Raw genomic sequence first — 26,404 nt, 5'->3', positions numbered from 1 at the left:
GCTGAGGGGTGTGAGACAATGCTGCTGCATTCCTCCAACCCTCTTTTATATCTTTGGCCACAGACCTCTGAACAAAATCTTGATTGATATAGGCAGAACAAAAGTAGGTGAAGGGAGAATGAAAGTTACTAAATATGCAGATAGTCTTAGCAGAAACTGGAGTAGGTCCTCAGGAAATAAAAATAACAGGCAATAATAAAAAATGGAAAAAATTTGAGTGCATAATTCAAATAAAATAACACTATAGAAAAAAAACTGTGGAACAAGTGAATGTCTTCACTTTCTTAGGAATCGTACTTTATGCTTGTAGAAGCTACAACAGAAAACAATGAAAGGGACAGCTTATGGAAAGGAAGCATTTGAAAAATACAAGAACTGGGTACCAAAAGAACACAAGAGATTTTTAAAATGCGATATTTGGAGCTTATTTATTATGGTTCAGAAACTATGACAGAGAAGAAAGAGGAGCAATATTTGGAAAGCTCTGACATTGTTTAGAAATGAAGAGAATTAACTGGTAAGGCAGAATTAGGAATTATGAAGTGTATTAAAGAACAGTCCTGAAGCGTGCCAGAAATGGAAAATGAAAAGGGGCAGGACCGTTCTAAGGAAAAACTGTTTGGAAAGATCCATGCCAGGTATATAATATCTATCAGACAGCTGAGGGTAAGTGGAAAATTTGTTGATCTGGCTGTGAAAGACTTAAGACTTCAGGATAAAAAAAGCTCTAATTTTTTGACTTAGTGATCATGCATTTTATACAAAGTTTTCCAAGGAGTAGAAAATTTTTGCTGCAAGTCACTCTCTGTTTACATTGTGAAAACCACTTTGTGGAGGGGCACTTGCTCCTGATAATAGATTTTTCTGTTGATCACAAAAATTTATTAGTTTTCATCATATTTTTTAACCCTTTGCAATATAATCACCAAGAAGATTCTCTTTTCGCAATTCAGGAAACACTAGGTAATGTTTCTCCCAGGTGAAACTACCTTTTGCTTATTTCTCTACTGTATACATAACTGCCTACAAGAAAATAAAAAGAGACCTTTGGAGAAAAGAGAACCACTTGCATGAATATCAAGAGCTTGGATGGAAAACCAGGTCGAAGCAAAGAAGAGAAAGCAGAAAGGTGGAAGAGAATCTCTACAAGGGCGACATACTTGACTGCAATATTACGGAAATGGAAGAGGATGTAGATGAAGATGAAATGGGAGATATGATATTGCATGAAGAGTTTGACAGAGCACCAAAAGACCTAAGTCGAAACAAGGCCCCGGGAGTTGACAACATTCCATTAGAATTAGTTATAGGCTTGGGAGAGCCAGCCCTGACAGAACTCTACCATCTAGCGAGGAAGATGTATGAGACAGGCAAAAGACCCTCAGACTTCAAGAAGAATATAATAATTCCAATCCTACAGAAATCAAGTGCTGACAGGTGTGAAAATTACCGAACTATCAGTTTAGTAAGTCATGACTGCAAAATACTAACACAAATTCTTTACAGACGAATGAAAAACTGATAGAAGCCGACCTCAAGGAAGACCAGTTTGTATTCTGTAGAAATGTTGGAACATGCGTGGCCATACTGACCCTACGACTTACCTTAGAAGATAGGTTAAGGAAAGACAAACCTATGTTTATAGCATTTCTAGACTTAGAGAAAGCTTTAGACAGTGCTGACTGGAATACTCTCTTTCAAACTCTTAAGGTATCAGGGGTCAAATACAGGGAGTGAAAGACCATTTACAATTTTTGTAGAAACCAGATGGCAGTTGTAAGAGTCGAGGGGCATGAAAGGGAAGCAGTGGTTGGGAAGGAAGTGAGACAGGGTAGTAACCTATCCCCGTTGTTATTCAATCTGTATAGTGAGCAAGCAGTAAAGGAAACTAAAGAAAACTGTGGAGCGACAGCAAAGGACCTTGAAGAGCAGTTGAATGTAATGGAAAGTGTCTTGAAAGGAGAATATAAGATGAACACCAACAAAAGCAAAACGGGCATAATGGAATGTAGGCGAATTAAATCAGGTGATGCTGAGGGAATTAGATTAGGAAATGAGACACTTAAAGTAGTAAAGGAGTTTTGCTATTTGGGGAGCAAAATAACTGATGATGGTCGAAGTAGAGAGGATATAAAATGTAGACTGGCAATGGCAAGGAAAGTGTTTTTGAAAAAGGGAAATTTCTTAACATTGAATATAGATTTAAGTGTCAGTAAGTCTTTTCTGAAAGGATTTGTATGGAGTTTAACCATGTATGGAAGTGAAACATGGATGATAAATAGTTTAGACAAGAAGAGAATAGAAGCTTTTGAAATGTGGTGCTACAGAAAAAAACTGAGGATTAGATGGGTAGATCACATAACTAATGATGAGGAGGTTTTGAATAGAATTGGAGAGAAGAGAAATTTGTGGCACAACTTGACTAGAAGAAGGGATCGGTTGGTAGGACATGTTCTGAAGCATCAAGAGATCACCAATTTCGTACTGGAGAGCAGCGTGGAGGGTAAAAATTGTAGAGGGTGACCAAGAGATGAATACACTAAGCAGATTCAGAAGGATGTAGGGTGCAGTAGTTACTTGGAGATGAAGAAGCTTGCATAAGTAGCATGAAGAGCTGCATCAAACCCGTCTCTGGACTGAAGACCACAACAACAACAACAACAACAACAACAACGACATACATAACTGAATCACAAGTAAAGACTTTACAGGCTTGACAAACTGTGTTTTGTAAAGGTACTGATATGTATAGTTGCAGTAGTATTTTGTTGCTATTATGAAATAACTGTCATCGTATTCTGAATGTACAGTAAGTTCAACATCATGTGAAATACAGGTGGAACAAAGGTAGACAGAGTTCTGTGTAACATATTTCCTATTTTGTTTCAGGTTGACACTTCGTTAAACACAAGACTGAAGGACAGGATCATAGTGAAAGTACAAAAAGATAATGGGAAGTTAACTACAGATGACATACAGCAGTATTTTGCAACCTACGGCCATGTATATCACATAGAACGAGTGATGCTTACTGGAGTAGAGAGCGGGTCTTCCACGTACGTAGTCAGCTTCGAGGACTACGACTGTGCCGACGTGGCTTGCTGTAAGTACTGTCAGACGTGTTATCTTGGCATTAATGGCTGGACACTGCCCCTGACTACTAGGCTCCTTCCATACATACTTTGCAGTGGGTATGGGGCAAGGGGTTAGTGGAGATTGATGCAGATTGTGGTAGGGAAGCACGTATTGCGAGAATAACTAGAACCTTTGTAGTTCAGAAAAGCTAGTGTCTGGGGGGGAAGGGTACAGATGGCACATGTAGGGAAGCACCTACTGAAACCAAAACAGGTATATTATGAAAAGGCTAACCCAGTAATTAATAATTGTATTTGATCACAAACAGCACCTCTGCAATGTCCTCACTATGTTGTAAGTGTCAGCTGTGGTCAGAATAGTGTTCTGTGTAGTTGTGAGTGCGTTATTTCAGAGCTTAGTTAATTTGAATGAGGGTAAATTGTTGGTGCTTGCATGATTGAGTGCTTCCATAACCGTGGTAGCCAAAGTGTTTGGTTTTTCAAGACGCACCATATTGAAGATTTATCCTACATACAGGGAAAGCTGAAAACATCATCCACTGGGTCACAACGCTGATGAAAGTCGTGTGTTGAGTGATCGTGATGGATAGTCACTGAAGAGGATTGTGACAAAAGTAAGAGGATGATAGTTGTAAAAGTTGCAATATCACATTCGAGAACCCTGCAGCATCAAAAAATTCCAAAAGCACTCATTGATGATGTAAGTGCCTACAAGAGGAAAACCTAGTGTTGGAGCCATAAAACTTGGGATAATGGAGCAATGGAAGACTGCCATTTGGTCAGATGAGCCTCATTTCACACTATTCCCAACTTCTGGTCGAGTTTACATCCCGAGAATGAAACACGGCAGGAGTTCAGCGACGATTTGGGCAGCCGTACCATCGTATTCCATGAGTCCCACAGCAACTCTGCAAGATCACGTTACCTTCAATAATTATGGGCTGGTTTGGATGATTACATCCATCCCATGGTGCAGTGTTCGTTCCTCAATGATCATGCTGTGTTCCAGGATGGCAGATCCCCTGTTCATACAGGTGGTGTCATCTAGGACTGGTTTTATGAGCACGAGGATGAATTGTTACACCTCCCCTGCCAGCCAATCACCACACCTTCATATTACTGAGCCTTTGTGGTCTATTTTGGAGAGCAGCGTGTTCAATCGCTATCCATCTCTCATCATTGTTTCCTGAACTTGTCACTATTTTGCAGGAGGGATGATGTAAGAGTCCCTTGAAAACCATACAGGACTTGTATTTAACAATTTCGAGATGACTGGAAGCTGTTTTGAATGCCAATGATTTCCCTGCACCTTATTAGGCATGGTAGTGTGTCATGCTCGTGATGTTTCCAAATTTTTGTCCATCCCCTGTACCTAGTTTTCTTATTCTATGCTTTGAACTACTTGCTGATACAAGAGATACACTTAGATTTACTGTTCTTTGGAATGACTTCTACATTTTGCCTCTGTCTTTGAAAGACAGTGTAACAGCAATCTGGAGCCACCCGACATGTTACAATTACAGTCCCAACCCTGTGCTGTGGGCCCAATAGCCATGTTGCACACATTCTGTGAATGTGCGAACCGTGCGGCCACCCCGTCCTGCTGGTATGTACACTACACCTGGGCTGCCTGTATGTTAGCTGTTTGCCTACTCCAGCCCTCTGCTGTCCACGGGCACCTGGCTGTTCCCTGATTGGCACTCGAGCTGAAACAGCCCAAGCAAACTATGAGCTCCTCGCGAGTCCTCGAAGGCCGAAGGAATGTGTAACGTTCACGGTCTCTACCCTAGGCTTGCAGTGTGGGGAGCTTGTTGTGGTCAGTACAACGTTCTCCTGGCCGTTTTCCAGATTTTTCAAACTGTGGAGCCATTACTACTTGGTCAGATAGATCCTCAGAAGGCATCAAAAGAGTGAGCGCAGCCCGTACCAGTGCTCCCTCTGAGTAAGATTGCTTGTCGGTACCAGAAATCAAACCCAGATCTTCTGCATGGCAGCCATTTAGGCTGACCACTCAGCTATGAAGGTGGACTGGAACAGCTTGACATAATTCATAGTGTAATTCTTATTAACATTTAAAAACCTCTGAAGTGATGTAGATGACACTGAGGCAAGTAATTTAATATAAGAAACATGGGGCAGCAGACATCAGGAAATACCCCTAAAGCAAATGAGAAATATTGAATGTGTGACATCAGCAGGTGATATATCTCACCACATGTGCAGCAGTTGAGCCTGTCGGTCTGTCACACCTGATCATCCCAACACTAGTCAAGTATTCACATCGGTGTGGCTCCAGGACTGCTTGCCCAACTTTAGTGTGTGAAGCTCATGGTTCAAGTCTTTTGTCTGCAAGGTAGTATTTTTTTTTCACTAAGTTAAACAGTTATCTGTCTACAGTAAGATTTGTTATTTTATTTACCAGTCTCACTGCAACCTCTGGTTTATTCCAAAGTACAATACAACAAAAACCTACCATATTGTGTCACAAGTAAATGAGTATAAGCTTCTGAACTGCATTGTTAGCAGTAAATGACCTTGCTTTCTTTAGTAAATAATGTCTGTAAACAAAAAAAGAATGGACAAAAGGAAAGAAACACAAAAAAGAACAGTTTTGCCTTGTTTGCACTGAGAACAATACTTCTGTAACTTCTATGTTCACAGCAGATCACATAAACAAAAGATGTTCAAAATTTCCACCGTTTGTCCAAATGCAAGTATTGCGTCATCGAATCACCCCTTCGTGGCCAACCCAACTGCTGCACATGCAATGATGTAAGTCATGTGCTGATGTGATATGCTCAAGATTTCTCACCCGCTTTTGGCATATTTCCCAACATTTGCAGCCCGTACAAATCAGGAACTTTCCTAGATTCAGTAATTTTGATGCAGTTAATATATTACATTGACTTAAATACAAATGATCATGATGTGAGCATATCCTATAATTAATATTATGTAATTGTAAATATGGGTTGTATGACAAATGTTTTCGGATACACAGAGTGAACTAGAAATCTACCAAGTATCTTTCAGAGATGATAGTATGGACAAAAACAAGAAAAACATATCCAGTAAACATGGTCTCCAAAGTGCATACCTTAAGAGCAGTGAGCACCACGAAAAATTCTCTTCTACCAAACAGGTTTTCTTATCCCTTAAGGTATGCATTTTAGAGTCCTCCTTTGATGCTTACTGGACATTTTTTTCTTGTTTTGGACCATACTGCCTCCTCCAAAAACACGGAAAACAGAGCTGTCAGTAGAAGAGATGTGTTCAACAGTATGGAAGATGAACAAGTTCTCACAGCTCTTAAGGTATGTGTTTTTGAGCCTATGTTTACCAGATTTTTTTATTGTTTTGGTCCATACTCCCATCTCTGAAAGTTTGTAAGTGGAGTTCTGGGTCATCTTGTGTAAAGATAGTTTTTGATTTGTGGTCATTGTGCCTAATTATAGTTGTTTATATTGCACATAGGTACCTAATGGTAGTTTGCTGTTTGACTGAAACTGATAGTTTTAACGAAGTGATATGCTTATTGGGACAACCCATGTATGAGGTCTGTTCAAAAAATTCTGGAACATTTATAATTTCGTGCCAACGTTGCATGGGAGCATCCCTGCACACACCTGTGTTTAATGTGTAACTGCCGGAAGTTTCATTGTTGTATGTCTGTTAGTTATCATTCAGTGCTACATTGGTAGAATGTTGTGTCATACAGGTTGCAAATTTTGAGATGACAGAGCCAGAGAAACAATGCATCTGCACTAAATTTTGCATGCAACTCATGAAAACTTTCACAGACACACACCAAATGATGCAGGAAGCCTACGGTGTGAGTACCTAAGCTGTACTCGGTTTTACGGACGGTTCACAGAGTTTAAATATGGCAGGATGTAATTTAAAGATGACTCTTGTCCAGGGCACTCTTTAAACTTCAATTAAATTGTGCATTCCAATCGAAGACTGCCTGTCTAAGAGATTGCAGAAGGATCTAATATTTCAGTTGGATCATGTCATGAAATCCTGACAGTGTCTTGGAATGCATTGTGTTTCTGAAAAATTTGTCCCATGGCTCATGAGTCAAGAGCAGAAAGACCTTCACCGCGCAATTTGTGAAGAGTTTTTGGATCATACAAATGAGAATGAGGTGTTCCTAATGAGAATGATAATTGATGAGATGTGGGTGTATAGTTATGATGTTGAGACCAAAGTTGGGAAAAGTTCTCCAAGACCCAAAAAAGCTTGTCGGGTCAGGTCAGGTCAGGTCAGGTCAAATGTCAAAGCCATGCTAATAGTTTCTTTGATTTTGAAGGATTAGTTCATCATGAATTTGTGCCAAACGGACAAACTGTTAATCAGTGGTACTATTGGGACATGTTGCGATGCCTCCAAGAAAATTTGAGAAGGAAACGGCCTGAAATGTGGTGAGACAATTCATGGCTCTCGCATCACGATAATGCATGTTCCAACTGTACTGGTTGTTATCTTATTCATTTCTTAGGTAACTGAAAAATTGTTTGTAGAATCTTACGTGGTATAGTGTGATAGGACAACACTTTCACCACCTGTTTTTGAATGGGAATAATATGACCAGTCCCAGCACAATTTCAGCACGAATTATTTTTTTAGTAGTTGCTTAAAGATTACACACTGCAGATCTCATTTGTCTAGGGGGTTTCACAGTTTTCTTTGTCTGCAAAATAATCATACCAACATCAAGCGTGGCCTGGGTTTTCTTCTGTTTAAATAAACTCCACTGGATTGGAAATACTTTCAGCTAAAAATTATATTTATTTGTACTTTTTGCTAGGAACTACACCATTTTCATTATCAACATTGATAATCTAAATCCATTATACTTCACTTGTCAGAAAAGCAAGTCTGTTTTCCTACAAGACTGAAAAAAAAAAAAAAAGTGGCGGGCAAGCCATCATGTGTCCAGAAGCTGCAAATATCCCCACTTCCTATATACAGGGTGTTACAAAAAGGTAAGGCCAAACTTTCAGGAAACATTCCTCACACACAAAGAAATAAAATACGTTATGTGGACATGTGTCCGGAAACGCTTACTTCCCATGTTAGAGCTCATTTTATTACTTCTCTTCAAATCACATTAATCATGGAATGGAAACACACAGCAACAGAAGGTACCAGCGTGACTTCAAACACTTTGTTACAGGAAATGTTCAAAATGTCCTCCGTTAGCGAGGATACGTGCATTCCACCCTCCGTCGCATGGAATCCCTGATGCGCTGATGCAGCCCTGGAGAATGGCGTATTGTATCACAGCCGTCCACAATACGAGCACGAACAGTATCTACATTTGGTACTGGGGTTGCGTAGACAAGAGCTTTCAAATGCCCCCATAAAAGAAAGTCAAGAGGGTTGAGGTCAGGAGAGCATGGAGGCCATGGAATTGGTCATACTTTTTGCTTCAGATAAACCTTTTCTCCAATGGTCGATTACATTACACAACATATTGAAAAGTGCCGGCACGACGATGAACACAAGAGCAGAGGAGTCTGGGAGACGAGGTCAGCCATTTGACTAGGACCACACCATGACAGGAGCGGCTTCTGCGAGAAAAGAATATAAGTGCTGCTCCTGCCAGCCTCGGACGCACAGTATTAGCACAGTACTAGACCCAGGGAGTAGCAGACCAGCACAGTTTTAGACCAGGACAGTAGAAGACGAACACTAGTAGAAACCACACTTTAGAAGAGAGCATATCCATTGCTTACATGGACATTGTATACAGCAAAGAACACTGACTGTTTGCATGTCACCCATTGCTTGTGACAACTCGTTGTATATTCGAAGTTAAGTATTGTCAGTCTTCTTTATTGTAATAAAAACTATTACTGTGATTTACTTGAATTGTTGTATAGTCATCCGAGAAAGCAGTATCCTACAGGCACCCTATAAAGAAACAAGAGGGCAAGACCCAACAATGCACCCGCACATTCGTCCCTGTTGGTGTGTGACTATTACACAAAAAATGTAATCACTGTGCTGACTCACCCTCCGTACTCTCCAGACTTGTCCCTGTGGACGACGTTTTTTTATTTCCAAAGTTGAAAACCCAATTGAAGGGATGAAGATTTACAATGGTAGACAATATAAAAGAAAATTTGCAGATGACACTTTACACGATCCAGCAGGAGGTGTACCGAGATTGCTTCCGGAAGTGGAAATGGGCTTGGGAGTGGTGTGTCAAATGTGGAGGAGAGTATATCGAAGGAGACCATGCACAACAAGTTAAAGGTAAGCATAGAAAAATTTTGTAGACAAAGTTCTGGAGTTTTTTTGGACAGACCTTGTATTTTCAGAAATATTTAAAAGCTACATATCACCACCACCTTAAAAAATGTGTATTTATTTATGTGAAATTTACATGCTATCAATTTCAGTGCCATATGTTTCCATCAAATTCACCATAGAAGATATCAGAATCAATATACATCTGAAGTAGGGCTATCCACAAAGTAACTCCATTTTCATGTGCCATGGGAAACAGTAAATGGACAGAACAGCTGCTATACTGACTCAAGCTGTAGGTCAGTATTGTCAAATCCAGGGACGGGCAGGAATCCTGCATGTGTGCGGTGCACTTGCACGTGTGCAGTTGACAGGTGTTCACCGTGCACACAGGGGCAAGCTGGCCACCCACTTCTCTCCCCTCCTCACCATACCGTCTCTCCGCCCCTTCCTCTGTAATGCGATTTGTTTGCTAGCTTCCTTTATTGAATGAAGGAATAAGGTTGTTAGGAGTGCTTGAAAGAAATCATGGTTTGAAAGAGTACCTATTACCTAAGATACGTTTTATTTAATTATCACAGGTGGAGTTTACAATACGTTTAATGTCTGGAACAAAATTTCTACATAAAGACAAATGCAAACAGTTACGTAAAGTTTCATCACTGATGTTTGCTCCTAATGGAGACTTATTAATTTTCATAACAGAAAAAAAATCTCTCACAAACGTATGTCGAACCAAGCACTGACATTATCTTCGCGGCTTCACGATGGAGACGAGGAAAAACTTGCTGTGGAAAGTCGTGATAAAAGTCTATTACACGTGTTGCCAAAAGGAACTTGTCTCTCAGGCGAGAATTACACTGTAGATCTATTAATTCCATTAGCAAATTGGGATGAATATCATCTAAAGAAACAGCAAATGGTCTCGAGGACCATTTAAAAGCTTGGGATAAATATGATATATCCCCAAATCGCTTGATAAATTCCTCTTTTATTGCACTAAGTACGGAAACATATTCTTTGGAATTCTGTTCTCGCACAGTAGACAGAGTAGGGAAGTGCACTGCATTCCCTGACGAGAGCTGTCGTTCCCACAGCTCAAGCTTGCTACAGAAAGCTTGCACCTTTTCAGCCATTTCACAAATTAGATGGTTTTCTCCTTTTAAACTTGTGTTCAATGCGCATTCATGCGTCCAGTAATGCCCACTAAAAATGTACGGTCGGCAACCCACTCTGGATCTTCTAACTTGGGGTCGTACCTTCCTTTGTCCTCTAAACACTGATTTATTGGTATTCTTAGCTCAAAAAATCTTTTGAGTACATTACCGCGGCTAAGCCAGCGGACTTCACTGTGGTATGGTATGTCACCGTACTTTTCCTCAATTCCAGCCAAATATGTGTGAAACTGTCTATGTGTAAGCCAGTGGGACCTCAAATAATTAACTGCCCGAATAACCACTTGCATGATGTCCCCCGGTTTTGCTGCTTTTGCACAAAATACTTCTTGGTGCAAAATGTAATGGATGCTGTACAATGATTCTTCTGTACGCCGTAGCTTTTTTCTCAGTAATCCGACAAATCCCATTTGTTCCCCTTTCATTGCAGGGGCTCGGTCTGTTGTCACAGACACCAAACATTCCCAGTTTAAGCCAGCTGAATCAACAGCTTCTTTAACGACTTTTAGGATGTCTGCGCCGGTGGTCGTGCTTTTTAAAGATATCATATCCAAGAAATCCTCTGTTATGTGCAGAGCAGTGTCCACGCCGCGGACATAATCACTAATTGCGCGGTGTCTGAAATATCTGTGGACTTGTCAAGTGCAATGGAAAATGCAATAAACTCCTGCACTGCACTCCTTAATTGACAGTAAACGTCACGTGCCATGGCACTTACACGACGACTTACAGAAAGAGTGATAGCTCGAAATTGGTTTGCATTCAGTGGGCAAAGTAAATCAGCAGTGTCATTGATGCACTCCTTTATAAGCTCACCTCCAGCAAATGGTTTTCCAGTTCTCGCTATATTAAGCGCAATCTTATAACTTGCACGTACCGCTGGGCTATCATTGGTGTCGTCCTGAAGAATTAAAAACAGCTCTCGATAAAATTTTTAATCAGTTAAACGAGAGACATGACGAAAGGAAGTCGCAGATCTGACAATAAATTGTACTCGTCCTTGTGAAATTTATTATAATGGCGTTCAATACTAAACTTCCACTTACCAGTGAGGATGTTGCCACATATTAAACATTTTGAAATTTCACATTTTTACACAAAGAAAAAATGATTCTCCCATTCCTTTTTAAAAGATAGCAAATCTCCACTTCTCCGTTTCCTTGATTCACTCTGCATTTTCCGGTTCTTGAAATACAAAATTCACTACGTAGTGGTCGCTTCGCATGAACCCCCGCAGCTTAGCCTGGTACTACACTACCCCAACTTGCCGGCTGTCCGCCACTGCCCCGGTCGACGATTGCACGTGAGCAGCACATGTGCAGTGCTGTGTGCTCATCAGCCGCGTGCAACGTTTGCCCACCTCTGCTCAAATCTGTGATAGTGAGAAAGCCATGTTGCTTCACATTTCTGTACAGTAGATGTTCAAAACAAGTGCTGAATTGAAAGTCCTGCCAAATGTGAAATCTGTTCTGTAATATGATTTTAATGCCACTGCGCAGTCAGCAATGAACTGATTAAAAAAACTGACAAAATATTTCACAATATTTCAACTGCCAGACAACTTTTCACATATTCATCAGCATTTTTTTGCATGAGATTGTGACCAAGCAGTTAGAACACCATGTGTCCTCTGTCTGTCGGATTGCAAAACTCTTTTCAGAGAACCACAGAACTCAACAGATGACTGCTTGTTTGATCTTTACCTTTCATTACAGAGAAGACCTGCCAAACAGATAAGGATTCCCCATGATAATGTGAAGACAAAATGACAGTCAGTGTTGTGGGGTTGTACTGCCTTTACCAAACAAACCAATGAAGACATACCAAACTCTGTAAACCCGAAATGTTATGGCTACTTTTTTTTGTGTGTGTGTGTGTGTGTGTGTGTGTGTGTGTGTGTGTGATAAAGGGATCTTGTTTGGTTTTATGCTGTGTGAAGGACAAACAGTTCTAGAGCCATTGTGTTTCATTAAGAAAAATGAGGAAAGCCATTCAAAACAAATGAAGCATTGTCTTTACTACTTGTGTGTGTGTGTGTGTGTGTGTGTGTGTGTGTGTGTGTGTGTCCACCCTCGAGTACAGTCTCAGCTCCAGGTGATTTCTGTTGCAACATGGGCACAAAAAAGTGTCCCAACTTCCACTGTTTAGGCTCCTACAAAGAATTACTGGATGCTGTCATAGGCTTGTGTCTGAATTTTATGGAGATGGGATTTATCAACTTCTTAAGCATTGTGATGAATGTCATTTTAACCCTACTGGATCTTGTTGACCTCCATGACTTATTCAATTAAGGATGGTTAGAAGAATGCAACCACCCACAAATACTTTTAAGAAGTTTTATTTTAATGCACTACATGTTCTGGACCATTATGCCCATCTTCAGGCACCTGCATGCACACTCCGCAAGCCACTGTGTGGTGGGTGGCGGAGGGTACCCTTTACCACTACTAGACATTTCCTCTTCTGTTCCACTCGCATATGGAGCGAGGAAAAAATAACTGTCTATATGCTTCCATATGAGCCCTAATCTCTCTAATCTTATCTTCAAGGTTCTCATGCTAAATTTACATTTGTGGCTGTAGAATATTTCCGTATTCTGGAGGCACGAGAATCATTTGGCAGTCAACTTCAAATTCCGGTTCTCTAAATTTACTCGACAGAGTTCCCCTAAAAGAACATCATCTTCCCTCCACGGATTCCCGTTTGTGTTCCTGGAGCATCCCCGTAATATGTACGTGTTACTTGAACCTGTTAAAAACAAATCTAGGACCTCCCTCTGAATTTACTCAATATCTTCTTTTAATCCAACCTGGTGCAGATCCCAGACGCTCAAACAGCAGTCAACAAGGGTTGCACTAATATCCTCCTTGGTCTCCTTTACAGATGAACCACACTTTCCTAAAATTCTCCCAGTAAATTAAAGTTGACCAGTCACCTTTCCTACTACAGCCCTTACAAACTCATTCAATTTCATATTACTTTGCAACATTATGCCTAGATATTTAACTAATGTGATTGTATCAATGCTGTACTTGAACATTATGGGATTGTTTTTCCTACTCAACCGCATGAACTTAAATTTTTCTACATTTAGGAGTACCTGCCATTCATCACAGCAGCTATAAATGTTGCCTAAGTCATCTTGTATCCTCCTACAGTCACTGAACAACACCTTCCCACATACCACAGCATCATCGGCAAACAGTTGCAGAGGGCTGCTTACCCAGTCTGCCAGATCATTTATGTATGTAGAGAATAACAACACTCCCTCTTACACTTCCCTGGGGCACTCCTGACAATGCCCTTGTTTTAGGATTGTCAGAGCTTGTCATCTGCTCCTGTACTTTCTAAGGATATTTAAACAATTAATGCCATTTTGTATGCCGTGTGGATGGCTTGTCATATTTGCAGACAAATTGCTATTGTGGATTCACTTGAGAACATATAAACTGAATGAGTTGTGTGCATTTACCTTTGCTTCGGTGTATGCATAAGAACCAAATATGAGACAAAACACCTTTACCAGAACAAATGTTAAGTGCACATTCTCATTCTTGTTATATGTTATCACTTCTATGCACATTAATACATTTTACTGCATTATATAAATCATCCACACTTAAAATGAAGTAGGTCAACTATGTAAATATTCCTATGCATGACAGGAATACACGTGCTGCTAACATTCTTGATAATAAAGCATCAGTTTGGCCATCTGGAGATGAGCAGTAAGGCCCAGAACCTGTCATGGCAGTAAAAATAAAGCATCTTAAAACATATGATAAATGCTTCAACACAAATGTTGATAATGTAGAAAAGCAGTGCAAAGGTCTACTGATAAGATTTTATAAACAAATTTGTTTCAACAATTCCAGTGTTTCATATGTGGCCTGGCAGCTGCTACTTTGTGTTCACATGCATGCATGATCGAAGGAAGAGGCACTGTGGCAACTACAGCCGTTATGAATGATATGGAAAGTTATTCGTAGTTGCAAATATGAAAAGCTATGAGCTGTATAAGGGAATGACAACAATGAAAATTTGTGCTGGATCAGGAATCAAAGGTGGATTACTCACTTTATGTGAGTGGTTGCCTTAACTGCTTTTGCTATTAGTGCACGGCTCACAACCAGACCCAAATTTCTATACATCGTTCGTTCCTGCGTCACACCCCATACTCGTACACACATTGTGTGATTTTTGTACAGGGGAGGACATTTTATTTGAAAGTCACCGCCCAGTATCGGCAAATAAATATGACATTGCAGTGCCTGTGTTGTTAAGAAAAACAATGCAGTGTTCCGTGGGACATGCAGTGGCCGCCTTAACCACTTTGGCTATCCATGCATGATACATAGCCAGGCACAAACTTCCATACGTCATCATTCCTGTGTCACAGTCTGTACTTATGCACACATTATGTAATTCCTGTACAGGGAATAGCAACCACTCGGGAAGTCTGGTTTCGAATCCCGGTCAGGCACAAATTTTCATTGTCATCATTCTCTGATACAGCTGATGGTTGTTTGTATTTGCAACTGCAAATACATTTCATGTATTTCATAATGGCTGTAGTTGCTGCAGTGCCTGTTCCTTCGGACGTGAGTGCAAGTCCAAAGAAACATTTCATCATTCTTATTAACAACACAGGCAACTGCAGTATCGTATTTATGCGCTGATACCCACCTCCTCTGTACTACGGGAACTAAATAATGTCTGTACTGAGTACAGGTTGTGATGCAGGAATTGCAGTGTACTGAAGTTTTGACCTGGCCATGTACTGCACACGAATAGCTAAATCAGTTAAGTGACTGCTTGGATAAAGTGGAAAATCCGAGTTTGAGTCCCGGTCCATACAAATTTTCTTTGTCGTCATTCCCTTATACAGCATTTCATGTCCTGGATATCTGTTTTTCATCTACGAATTTTCAATCATTTGACACCCACACAGCTTTCTTTTACTATGAAAACTGCAAGAAGAAAGGAAAATAGGTGCGAGGGCTACAACAGAGAAAGGCAACGGAGGGAATGTGACTGTACCCACATGAAGAACTGCCTTGTGATGGATAGTGTTGCCATTGACAGAACTGGAATAGGGTATTCCTGGTGGATGTAGAGGAGGGCCAGGGAACAGATCCGATTAAGCGGTGAATGAGTTCGACTTCCTCACTAATGCGTCCGCTCCACTTGAATCCAGTAATAAAGAAGAAAAGCTGGTTGGAGAAAACAGAGATTGGAAGATTGGACCGGAGTAAAACTTTTCAATGGATACAGTTAGTCTGTGGGTAACTCAGAGTTTCTGAAGGTGCACTTCTCTGATTATCTCCAGCACTATCATAGCAGGCGATGAGAAAACGAATGATGTTGTCTTTTGATGAAAGACACTGCATGGACATTGGCACTGCGTGTTCTAATAAATGTTATCTCTCATACAGAGAAGCAGGTATGTTGAAATTTATAGTGACTTGCAATTACAAATAAAATAATTATCTTTAAGCACGTCAAAATTTAGGTCAAATATAAGGTAATATTCTTGGAAGAGCAGAGTGCTTTTGTGAATGTGGGTTTGCGCATTCAAATTCAGCACTGTGATGATCTTACAGTTCAGGGAAGAAGTTACAGAGTAAAAATATATTTGAGATTAGCTTTTTTATGTTTTTATTCTCAGTTGAGTCATGCATCTGACTGGAGTACAGTAGGCTTAGTCTACACTGATCAGGTTAATTGGAGATCTACTGAAGTCATTTAATTTGTGCTGCTAACAAGTATTTATAGAATCAAATTTATATAATTTTGAAAATGTTTTTAGGCCTAAAAGTAATTTTGCTAATGAAGAAATAGCTGACATGGTACTAACATATAGAGAATATCACCAGATACATAAAAGCAGTAGAATTAATTAAGAACAACTATTTCTGGAAAAAGGGAAAGAAAACAAAATTATAGTGTTCAGTTCATTGGGGGAAAAAGAACAAGTAGAGTGCCTGTATCTTAAAACATATTGATTATTATTTTAAGAGGCCATTGTGACTTGTTTGTCAGAGTGAAAATACAGTGTGCTTCAAAATGAACATACGGGTTTTAAGGCTTGGTAGAATTTATTAAATTCGACTTATAATTATAAATAACACATCAAATGAAGAGCAGCTCAAACAGATTTGTTTGTGTATCCAAGCACAAAGGTAAGAGTCTGGTACGACCAAGAATGAATGAAAAACATTTTGAATGAGTGAGAATCTATCAACTGTAGTCCCAAGAAACCAGTTCGTCTTTGTCGTTTGCAGTTGTTACAAGCTCTAAAGTCTACATACTAGGGCTTATGTGCCAACTTCGCAAACGAAATTTTGCTGCATGAGATGAACATTTTCTGGACCGTGTCATCTTCAGTGGTGAATGTAAACACACGTAATGTGTGTCTGGGAGTAAGCAAATCCCCACGAGATGGTACAGTTACAACAAGACTCCTCTCAAGTTTTTCGGGGAAGTAACTGTAACTGGCATTTCTCAGCAGAGAAGTGGTGCGCCTTCTCACTGGCATAACTCAGCCTGCGACTGGTTAAACGACTTTGTACCTGACTGCTGGATTGGCCACAACTGGATGACAGACCTAGTTTTATATGATCTTCATGTTCATACACGATCTGACCGCATGCGATTTTTGCCTTCGGAGGTTCATAAAGGATGATACGTATCTGTCTCCGTTACCAGGTGATCTATCCAACTTCAGAAACAGCACTGTTGCAATGATCACTATAGACATAATGATCAAGGTTTTGGAAAAACTCGCCTATCGACTTGAAGTGTAACGATGGTGCTCACTTTGAACACTTTTAAGGAAAACTGTTATAGTTGCTCTTTCGTTTGATGTATTATTTATAATTGTAAGTCAGGTGTAATAAATGCTATAAACCTTAAAAACTGGATATTCATTTTCAAACAACCTGTACGTTATCAGTATCTTCTGTGTATCAAAAAGTATCTCTTGCGCCCTATTCAACAAGAGGATGATGAAACCTCAACATGTCTATAAAAACAGGTCTACTGCCTCCACTAATGTATTACTCAGGTGCCTTAATGTTGATAAGGTATCAGAATTTCTGCCTTTCTTTTTTCACTTGTTGGTATGACTGAAAAGAGGCACCATTGTCTGTCTCACTCATTTGGGTGTTTGATCCTTGAGGTTTTGGACAACTTTCAGATATTATGTTCAGGGACAGACTAGTGGAATGCAGATGTCAGATGTCATCTACCAGAGGCTGTGACAGGCGTGAAGGAAGATTATGTCATACCAACAGTCAAACAGTTCCAGATGTGACATTTACTGTGTGTGTCCAGCCATTAATGACAATGTGTTGTACCTTTTTCATTCAGTTGCCATTACTTCAGAAATATTTATATTTATAATTTATAGTGCTTATACATTTATATGTTTTTTCCTAAAACAGTAAACAGTCCACATACTATCAAAGGTGTGGAGAACATAACCTGTGAAAAGATGGAAGACGATGAACTCCTCTTGTCGGGGACAGAGATGGACCCCATTTGCATCGAGTACGATAGCGATGTGGAGGAGGTTCCAGTCGACGACCCAAAGACGGAGCCATCTTTTACACGGCAGAGTGAGGAGCTGAAAAGCCTGGACGAACCATCCACAAGTGGCTTACAGTCCAGTGGAGGGAAGCGACTGTCGGGTGAAGGGGCCGATGTGTAAGTATGTGGCTTTTGCCAGAGACAACTGTTATGTGCTTATCTGTATGTGTTTACTGGGACACATTTTTAGGAAAAAATTCTGTTTCTCTTGAGTCTGGCCTGAGCAGCCGGAGATAGCAGTTATGTGTGTGTGAGGTGCGCTCGCTTGTGTGAAAGTGTGAGAGTTCTAATGAAAGCTTTGGCTGTAAGCTTAAGGTGTAACAGTCTTTTTGTTGTGCATGTCTGCAAGTCAAATGTGTCATCTTTACAGTGAGTTGCAATCTATCCTTTCCATATCGTTGATACTCCAACCTGGACCTGCCACTGATTGATTTTTCACTTATTATTATTATTATTATTATGCATTCCATCATTCTACGTCTTCATCTACATCCATGCTCAGCTACCCTCTGTGAAGAGTATGGCGCAGGATAAATGTTTCTTCTAACTTTTTCTATTTTGATGATAAGTGTTGATGGGTGTGCTGACCTGTAGAATTTCCGCAGGTTAATTCTTCAAAGTATGTACAATATACCGGTATATTTATTGGTCAGAATATTTCCTATGATGAAAGGACCCTGCTAATCAGTGCCTCTTCAACCTTGCATCAGCTCTTCTGAGCAGATGTCATCTCCTTTTGCATCGAAAGACACTGAAAGAGCTTCACGTTGTTCGGTGCATCCACTGGAACAACACATTGAGACAGTTTGAACTCGATATATTGCCTACAGTATACAATTCTAAATAATGACAGAGTAAATACATCTGCATATTCCAGTCAGACAAGAGAATGTGTGTCTATCAGAGTCCATCAAGACAATAACCATTGGTACAAATACATTTCACCACCATTTGTTCTCCAATGAGCATTTCTTTGGTGTCACAGAGATCATATTCTCTCCATGCCCTTCAGCCACAACACCACAGAGCAGACAACCCACTTAGCAGGTAGAGGCACCCGCTTGTGGCTGCTCAGACAGTAAAACGTCACCCAAAAGTGGGGCACTTTCTATTGCTAACTATCAGTCAGTGGAGAGCAGGGAAGTGGGACATCTCATTCCCAGAATGATATGTCACCCTTCATGGACACTTCACATAGTACCACATATTGGGATTTTTTCTGTTCAGTTTGCATGTGGAACATGGGAGTAGTAACTACCTAAAGCCTTTGTGCAGGCTGTAATTAGTTTACTGTCATATTCCGTGCAGAGCAATACATAGGGGGTATTCCTTGATTTATCACTTTATTGTGATTCCTGGAACTTTGTAAGTAGGATTTTGCTGGAAAGCATGCAATCTTTCTTCAAGCGTTTCCATGATACTCTCCTATGGTGTTACAGCCCAACTCTGCAGTTTCTAATTTTAACATGTTGGAATTTTCAACTGATCAGTTCAACTGTGCTCTTGTTTCTTTCAGCCGGGACATAAGACACTACTATCTTGAAATAAACTCGTTAAATTCTTTCTTTGTTCAATTAGCAGATTTGTAATGCCAGGAAGAGACTGGATTGGAAAACGAATCCTTCAGTTGTTCTTCTAAAACTGCTGTATTTCATGATAAGTGATCAAACATGATGTATGTCACTGAAGCATGTTTATGTTTAGTAATCTCAGGATCTGATATCGATCTACAAATAAACTCAGAAATTGAAATAATTCTCCCTCATATAATAAAATTAATGTATCTTAGTAGGTAAGCTCATTCTATCATTCCTCTTGCAAAAGAACCAGCACTTTTTACTTCTTGAGTAAGCACACTGAGAAATAACTTCCACTTCATAACAATTTTATTAGCATCGCATAATAACATACGGGTGTCAGTGGGCATGCAATAATGAGTAAACTTTAGAACAAAGATTGACTTAATATACCAATGCTTTCAATTAAATCTTGAAAATATTCAGAGATCAACAACAGTTGGCACCACAATCTTCTTGGAAACACTGGCCTTCGCTCCAATGCTGGCTGCCACAGTGAAGGTACTATGTCAGCGTATTGTGTCATCCACATCATCAACATATTCCAAAAGAAAACTAGCATTCACATAATATACAATTACAATCAATTAAAACACAGTACAAACAACTTTTAAATCAATCAACCAATATGGTATGATTTCTTTACAGGGTGTTTCAAACCTTATAGGTAACATTCAAACAGTTGATAGTGAGTTCACAACCGATTACATTGAGATAGGGAACCAATGATTGGAAATGCATATTTATTGTGTTATGGATGACATATACAGCATATACCACATAACGAGTGGCATACCAACTATTTCTTTAGGAGTGGGGGTGGGGGGAAGCATACGTATTTACTGATTTCGACTTTCAGCAAAACCGTTAAGAATATGTGGATACCGATAGCGTGGGATGTTGTATTAGGTTATCAGTGATATGTTGTTCTACAGAGAGAAACAACTCATTATTGCTAAATATGGACCCAATTTTATAGGTCATGCTCTTGCAATTCGTTGCTTTAATTTTTAAGAAGACATTATTTATTTGGGAAGACATTGGTCCTACTTTGTTGTGAAACCATTTCCGAAAAGGAGTTCATATTTAGTGTAGAGTGCAAATATTGATCGGCCAGAGAGAAATCTTTTGTTATTATTATTATTATTATTATTATTTTAAAACCCTGTGCATCACATCTTAATGACAAAAAGAAAAATATAATTTGTTTGAAAAAGAAAGAGGCATTTATTTTGTTTTTATTTGGACTGCATACAATTTCGAAATGTGGTTTTCCTTTTGACAGTTCGGGAAACAAATTCTTTCATGACATTCTACGATTAATTTTTCCAGCCCTGACTTGATAAACAAGGAGGAGTAGATAGGTGAGTCTTAACTGAGTCATTGTTGGTCTGAGGCAAGTTTTAAGTCGTCTCAATGTGCTGAATGACCTCAGAGGACGCTGACACTACTGGAACTATCAGAATCGGAATGATGAGGCGAATAACTTCCTGAAAGAGTTCTTTACCCCTACCAGGTTCAACAATAAGTTTTCTTCCAACAGAGGGTACATTACAAGGTTGTATACCAGTCGTAATGGTTCGTAGCATTTCACCTGTCCAGGTTAAAGTCGGTTATATGTACTTCAGGCAATTCGTCCAAACATCGTGTAGATGGAGAATGTGTTTTGAAAGACATAATAAGTATCTTGTGAACATGGGATGGTCGCTTTAGATCCTCTTAGTTGAACCTTCAATCATCTCATTCAGAAGGAGAGATCAAGAATTTCAAACAGATATTTCCAAAATTTTTGTTCTTGAGACAATTTTTAAGGGAACAGATGGTGTTTCCATGTGTTGCGATTTTGATGGTATTTTTCTCGGCTGTGAGATATTTGGGTCTTTCATATTTAGGGTGTTAGAATAAACTTTGGATTTCTCTAACAGCACATCAAATGCTTCCATAATCCTAAAATTTGCAAGAGCTACTTATAGCAGCTCTGCAGAATGTTTCACTCCGGATGCATTAAAATTTTGGTTTTGTAGGGATCTGGCCAGTTCTTCACACAAACACTTCAGTTGCTACCGTTATATAAAAAATAGTTTCAAACTTTGTGAATTCCTTTGCATAGCCCCTCAGGAGTGGCCTTCTATTGTCTCTAACTGAGCTCGGTACATTCAATTTTTCGATCACCATTTTCGGGACCCACTCATAGTTTTCTCTGAAACGTGTCAAAGATTTTACTCTTACAGCCCATCACTGGACTTAGTCATTGAGATTTTGGGTTTGGATTCATCTCATCAACATTAGATGGTAGCACAACATCTACATACATGTTTTTAATTTTTGCAGATTCTAGAATTATATGTGAGACATCTTTCACAGTTACAAGTACATGGTACATTGAATCACAGCTTCTCGGAACATCCTGTAGTGCCGGATACACACAATGATTGCTGCAGTGGATGTAACACTTTGGCTGGCCTTGAAGAAGGATTTCCTTCACACCTTTGTTCCAGCCACACATATTAGCTGCACCATCGAAACAGTGACAGTCTTAGAAGGATGTCTTTAATGGTAGTTGCCAGCTTCTGCGCCTTGTTGTCTGGTGCATAAAACCAGAAAAAGTTCTTTTATTTCGAGTATCTCAGTATAAACACAACGTGCACAAAGAGTGAACTGCTCCTGGCTCGCCAAGCCATAATTTGCCATAATTCCGTAAAATGGGTAATTTTTTTATTTGTTACACAATTTCTGCTGTATCATATGGGCCATAATTTCCAGTACTTTATTTTGTATCCTGGCACCTATGAAGTGTCACGGCATTTGTCATATCTTCAGTTCTGGCAATCATACTTCCTCTCATCGAGAAGTGTCATGAGGTTCCCAGAGACCATTTCATGACCTCTCAGTGTGTTTCCTATTCGGCCTAGGAATGTGAGCAGACTGATAATTCCTAGTGAAGAGTTCTAGCTTTCTACTGATCAGTCAGCAGATGTTGCGTGACTTGGGCAATCACAGGTGTGCCATTTTCATGTTGCTGAATAATTACGAGAGACACTCTATGAAAAAGACTCTTCTCGTGTATCTTGAACTTTTCCGTAGCTTTCTTCCAGTCACAGAAATCATCTTTAAGAAAAGCCGTCTGTTTCTGTGATCGTCTGTTGTTCACTAAGTTGATGGACTGAATGCAGTCATAGTAGTAAACACCGCCACTCTTTTCTTTGTAATGTAGCCATGGATACTTAAGCTTCTCTGATGGGTGACATTTTGTTTCAAACACAGGTATACTTGAAGTAGAACCCATTGTGTTTTCACATGGGAATAGGGTGTCTGCATGCTTTGGCAGTCCTGCCACAATTTTATGACAATCGCCTCTACCCGAAATCGTTGAGGAATAAAAACGTGCAACATGACGTATCTCGCACACATTACACTAACATAAAAATATCTTTCAACAAGCGAAGTATGTTAATGGTGAGCACATAGTATAATATGCACAAACACATATAGAAACACTCATAGTTGACCATAAAATATTTAGCTTACCTGTATCAATGCTTTTGCTTCCATGTAAGTATCTTCGACTAGTATTACTGCTATCTGACTGAGACTGGCCATTGTCAAGGGTAATGCTAATACAAACGATCTGAGGGTTTTTAATGCTACTACAACTTTCAAAAACATTCCTTGCTAGATTTTTGCGACAATGTGCAGTACCACGTGTAAAATAACCAAATAGTAATAATCATATATAAATATCAGCCATGGATCGATGTACACATAAAAAGAGAACGAAAAGTTGGATAATGAAATTTAATAGTGACCCTATAACTCACTAATTGTAGTGTCACAAGTAAGAGGAATCACTGTAAACATTATCAAACATCTACATAGTGAACTACGAAGAGGGTGCAAATCAAACCTTAAAGCAATACTGCAGTGTAAACAGAAGAACATTAACATTAGACCTAACAAACAAACTTGTACAATTCATACCAAATATATTGTAAATGATGATTTATTAGATGGAAACCCACATGGTAAATAAAATGTTTTCAGCTGTAAAGATAATGTGTACTACCACATATGTTCAATGATGAACTGTTTATTTGACATTCAACTTTTAGTTGTTAAATCAAGTTACGCAAATTGAACAATGTCTGTACCATTACATTAACATTTGTGATGAAGCTGGTATGAAATACAAAGAAGTCAAATCTCGTTTTCTGTGTACAAATGCTTTTCTCAATGGCTGTATAACAGGAAAGAATGAAGCCACACTCATGAATAACACTGTACTTTTCCTTTCATAAGCTAACGAATGGCATTAATATACTTCCGTTTTACGATACATAAAAACATCTCAGTATTTATTGTACAGAGACCTACTCATTTCTTTGCGTACTATTATTTGCTGAAAACCTTGTTTCAGTATCTTGAACTGTTTGTGTGCTGTGACTTGTCACGTTGCACTATCCATGGCGTGCAGAAACTTGTCATATGTGGCGTATCACCAACACAAACAATCCATTTACTCTAAAGTGATGTCATTCTTCACTGCAAATTCTTCAAATTACGTTCAATGAGTTATGGTTCTTCACTGTCAAGCGCGAATGTTCGGCTGTAATATATCAATATTTTTATGAAATCACACGAGAAACGTTCCATAACTAAAAGAAATACCCCAAGCCAATCCAAAAACATCATTTTCTTAATTTTTGTGTGCAAATAGTAAAACTTTTTCCGAACGAACTAATTTCAGAAAAGGATGTAGCTTTGCTTCATTTCTATTATACAATGATCCATATGACTGAAAATTCGGTTTCGGCTTCCGTTGTTTCGCGTTCATGCGAGAAAGTTTTCTATAAGCAGTCCGCAACAATAATGCCATGTCTATGAGCCAGTGGTAATGAATTGCGACAATAAATCGGATAATAAACCAATGCATACTAGACTTCAAGATAAAATTATCTGTAATGCCTTAGTAAACCGAGGACTGTTGTTAACATGAAAGACATAATCTAATCAACAAAATAATAATTGCTACGACTGGAGTGCATTGCTTAACTACTATCGCAGAGGTGATTATGAGAAATGTGGCCCTTTAACAAATCAGCGTGTGTTACGTACTCCAATGAGACATAAATGAGGGATGTTTGTAACTAGGTCAAATTAATTAAAATTTTCAAACTGAAATTGGAATGTAGTGCGTGTCATGAACTATGAACTTCATAATGGGTTGCTACATAGTAATGGTTTGGAACATATGTCTCACTTTTCCGATCCTGCAACAGCAGTGGACTTTCTCTTGCTGTGGAATAAACGGGTGATCTGAGTACACTGTTACGATGCCTAATTTCAGGACAAGCTGTAACGGCTTGTGGAGGAATTTTCTTGCCATGCTACACCTACCTCAAACGCATACGTCCAAATACTAGTTTTCTTGCAACTTACAAGAATTATTCCATCTCAGTTCTCGATTCGATGTTATATGTACGTAGTTTGGACCTCGCTGTAGAAGTTTAACTTGTATTGTTAATACCGATTATCGACAACTTTGTTGATTGAACCTCTACTTGCTTTGTTGTAGTGGTAGGGAATACTTATTCACCGACCGTTGTTAATTATTTCTGGAGCTTTTCTACGCTTTTTCCTGCTTGAATCATTGGGGCCGACCTGTTTGCCACTGATACGGATTGGCACTGTTTTGTCGCTTTTGAATTGAGATTTGGTGTTCCCTTAAACTCAAAATTATTTCCATTGTATCGGAAACAACTGACATCTCTTTGCAAATACTTACAGGTACACCATAGCTGCCCCCTCTCCACCGCTTTACCAAAAAGTCTCACTAAGAAGTGTGGGAATGTAATTACAGTTAAGTTCTTCAATGAACTACAAAAAACATTTAATATTGAGCTAGAAGAGACGTAAAATAGTTACATACCTTTCACCACAGAGGTTCACGCATATCACATCGAAACTGCAAATCAAATGTGCGTGTCTTTATTCTGTACAGAAAACTGGAGGAAAATCACTGGCTACACTACACGTTTGTTACCAGAGCAACAATGCATGCCATGGCGATGTACCTACGGCGTGAAAGCATGATGGTCGTGAAGAGTGGGAGGGGGGGGGGGGTAGGGGGTGTGTTAGAATACTGCCTCTCCTCACATGTAGGCTATCTCGTTGTTTTTATTTTCTTAAATGTTGGATCGTTCGTAGAGTGCGGCGGACATTGTCGTAGCAGCGAGCCAGGTCAGGCGCACCAACTGCTAGTGCTGTTTGAGCATTCGTGGACGGAGTTTGTGATTTTCGACAGGACCGCACGGGGCTTGTCCCTGCGTGATCACGAGACTAAACTGATCAAAAAAAGTTTCTGCACCCCCTCAGATCTGCGAACGTGTCTGACTTAGATTCAAGGGGAACAGAGCCAGGTCAGGTGTACCGACTGCTGTTTGGGGATTGTTGGACTGTTTTTGTCATTTTTGAGAGGACTGCACGGGGTTTGTACGTGCGTGACCGCTATACTAAACTGATCAAAAAAAGTTTTGCACCACCTGCAGATCTGCGAACGTGTGTGGATTTAGATTCAAGGGGAAGCGAACAGTAAGTGACGAGGGTGTTTTTGAACAGTATATTATTACGGAGGTGCAGAGGATAACTTTTAACAACGTAAAGGGACAGCAAAATCAATTTTTTACAGTCAATATTTCTGCTTTAATTCTGG

At 39.5% G+C, this 26,404-nt stretch overlaps 1 protein-coding gene across 1 annotated transcript in view; it reads left to right on the top strand.

The window, feature by feature from the left end:
- Window positions 1-26,404, top strand: part of LOC124552321 (serine-aspartate repeat-containing protein I-like) — a 202,553-nt gene that overhangs the window by 169,571 nt on the left and 6,578 nt on the right. The window contains exons 7-8 of the mRNA XM_047126593.1: window positions 2,890-3,103; window positions 17,974-18,235. Coding sequence (XP_046982549.1) covers window positions 2,890-3,103; window positions 17,974-18,235 — 476 coding nt within the window. The remainder of the gene's footprint in view (window positions 1-2,889; window positions 3,104-17,973; window positions 18,236-26,404) is intronic.

This window comes from Schistocerca americana, chromosome 10 (genome assembly GCF_021461395.2).
Source record: "Schistocerca americana isolate TAMUIC-IGC-003095 chromosome 10, iqSchAmer2.1, whole genome shotgun sequence".
Lineage (NCBI taxonomy): Eukaryota > Metazoa > Arthropoda > Insecta > Orthoptera > Acrididae > Schistocerca > Schistocerca americana.
This window is presented reverse-complemented; position numbering and strand designations above follow the sequence as displayed.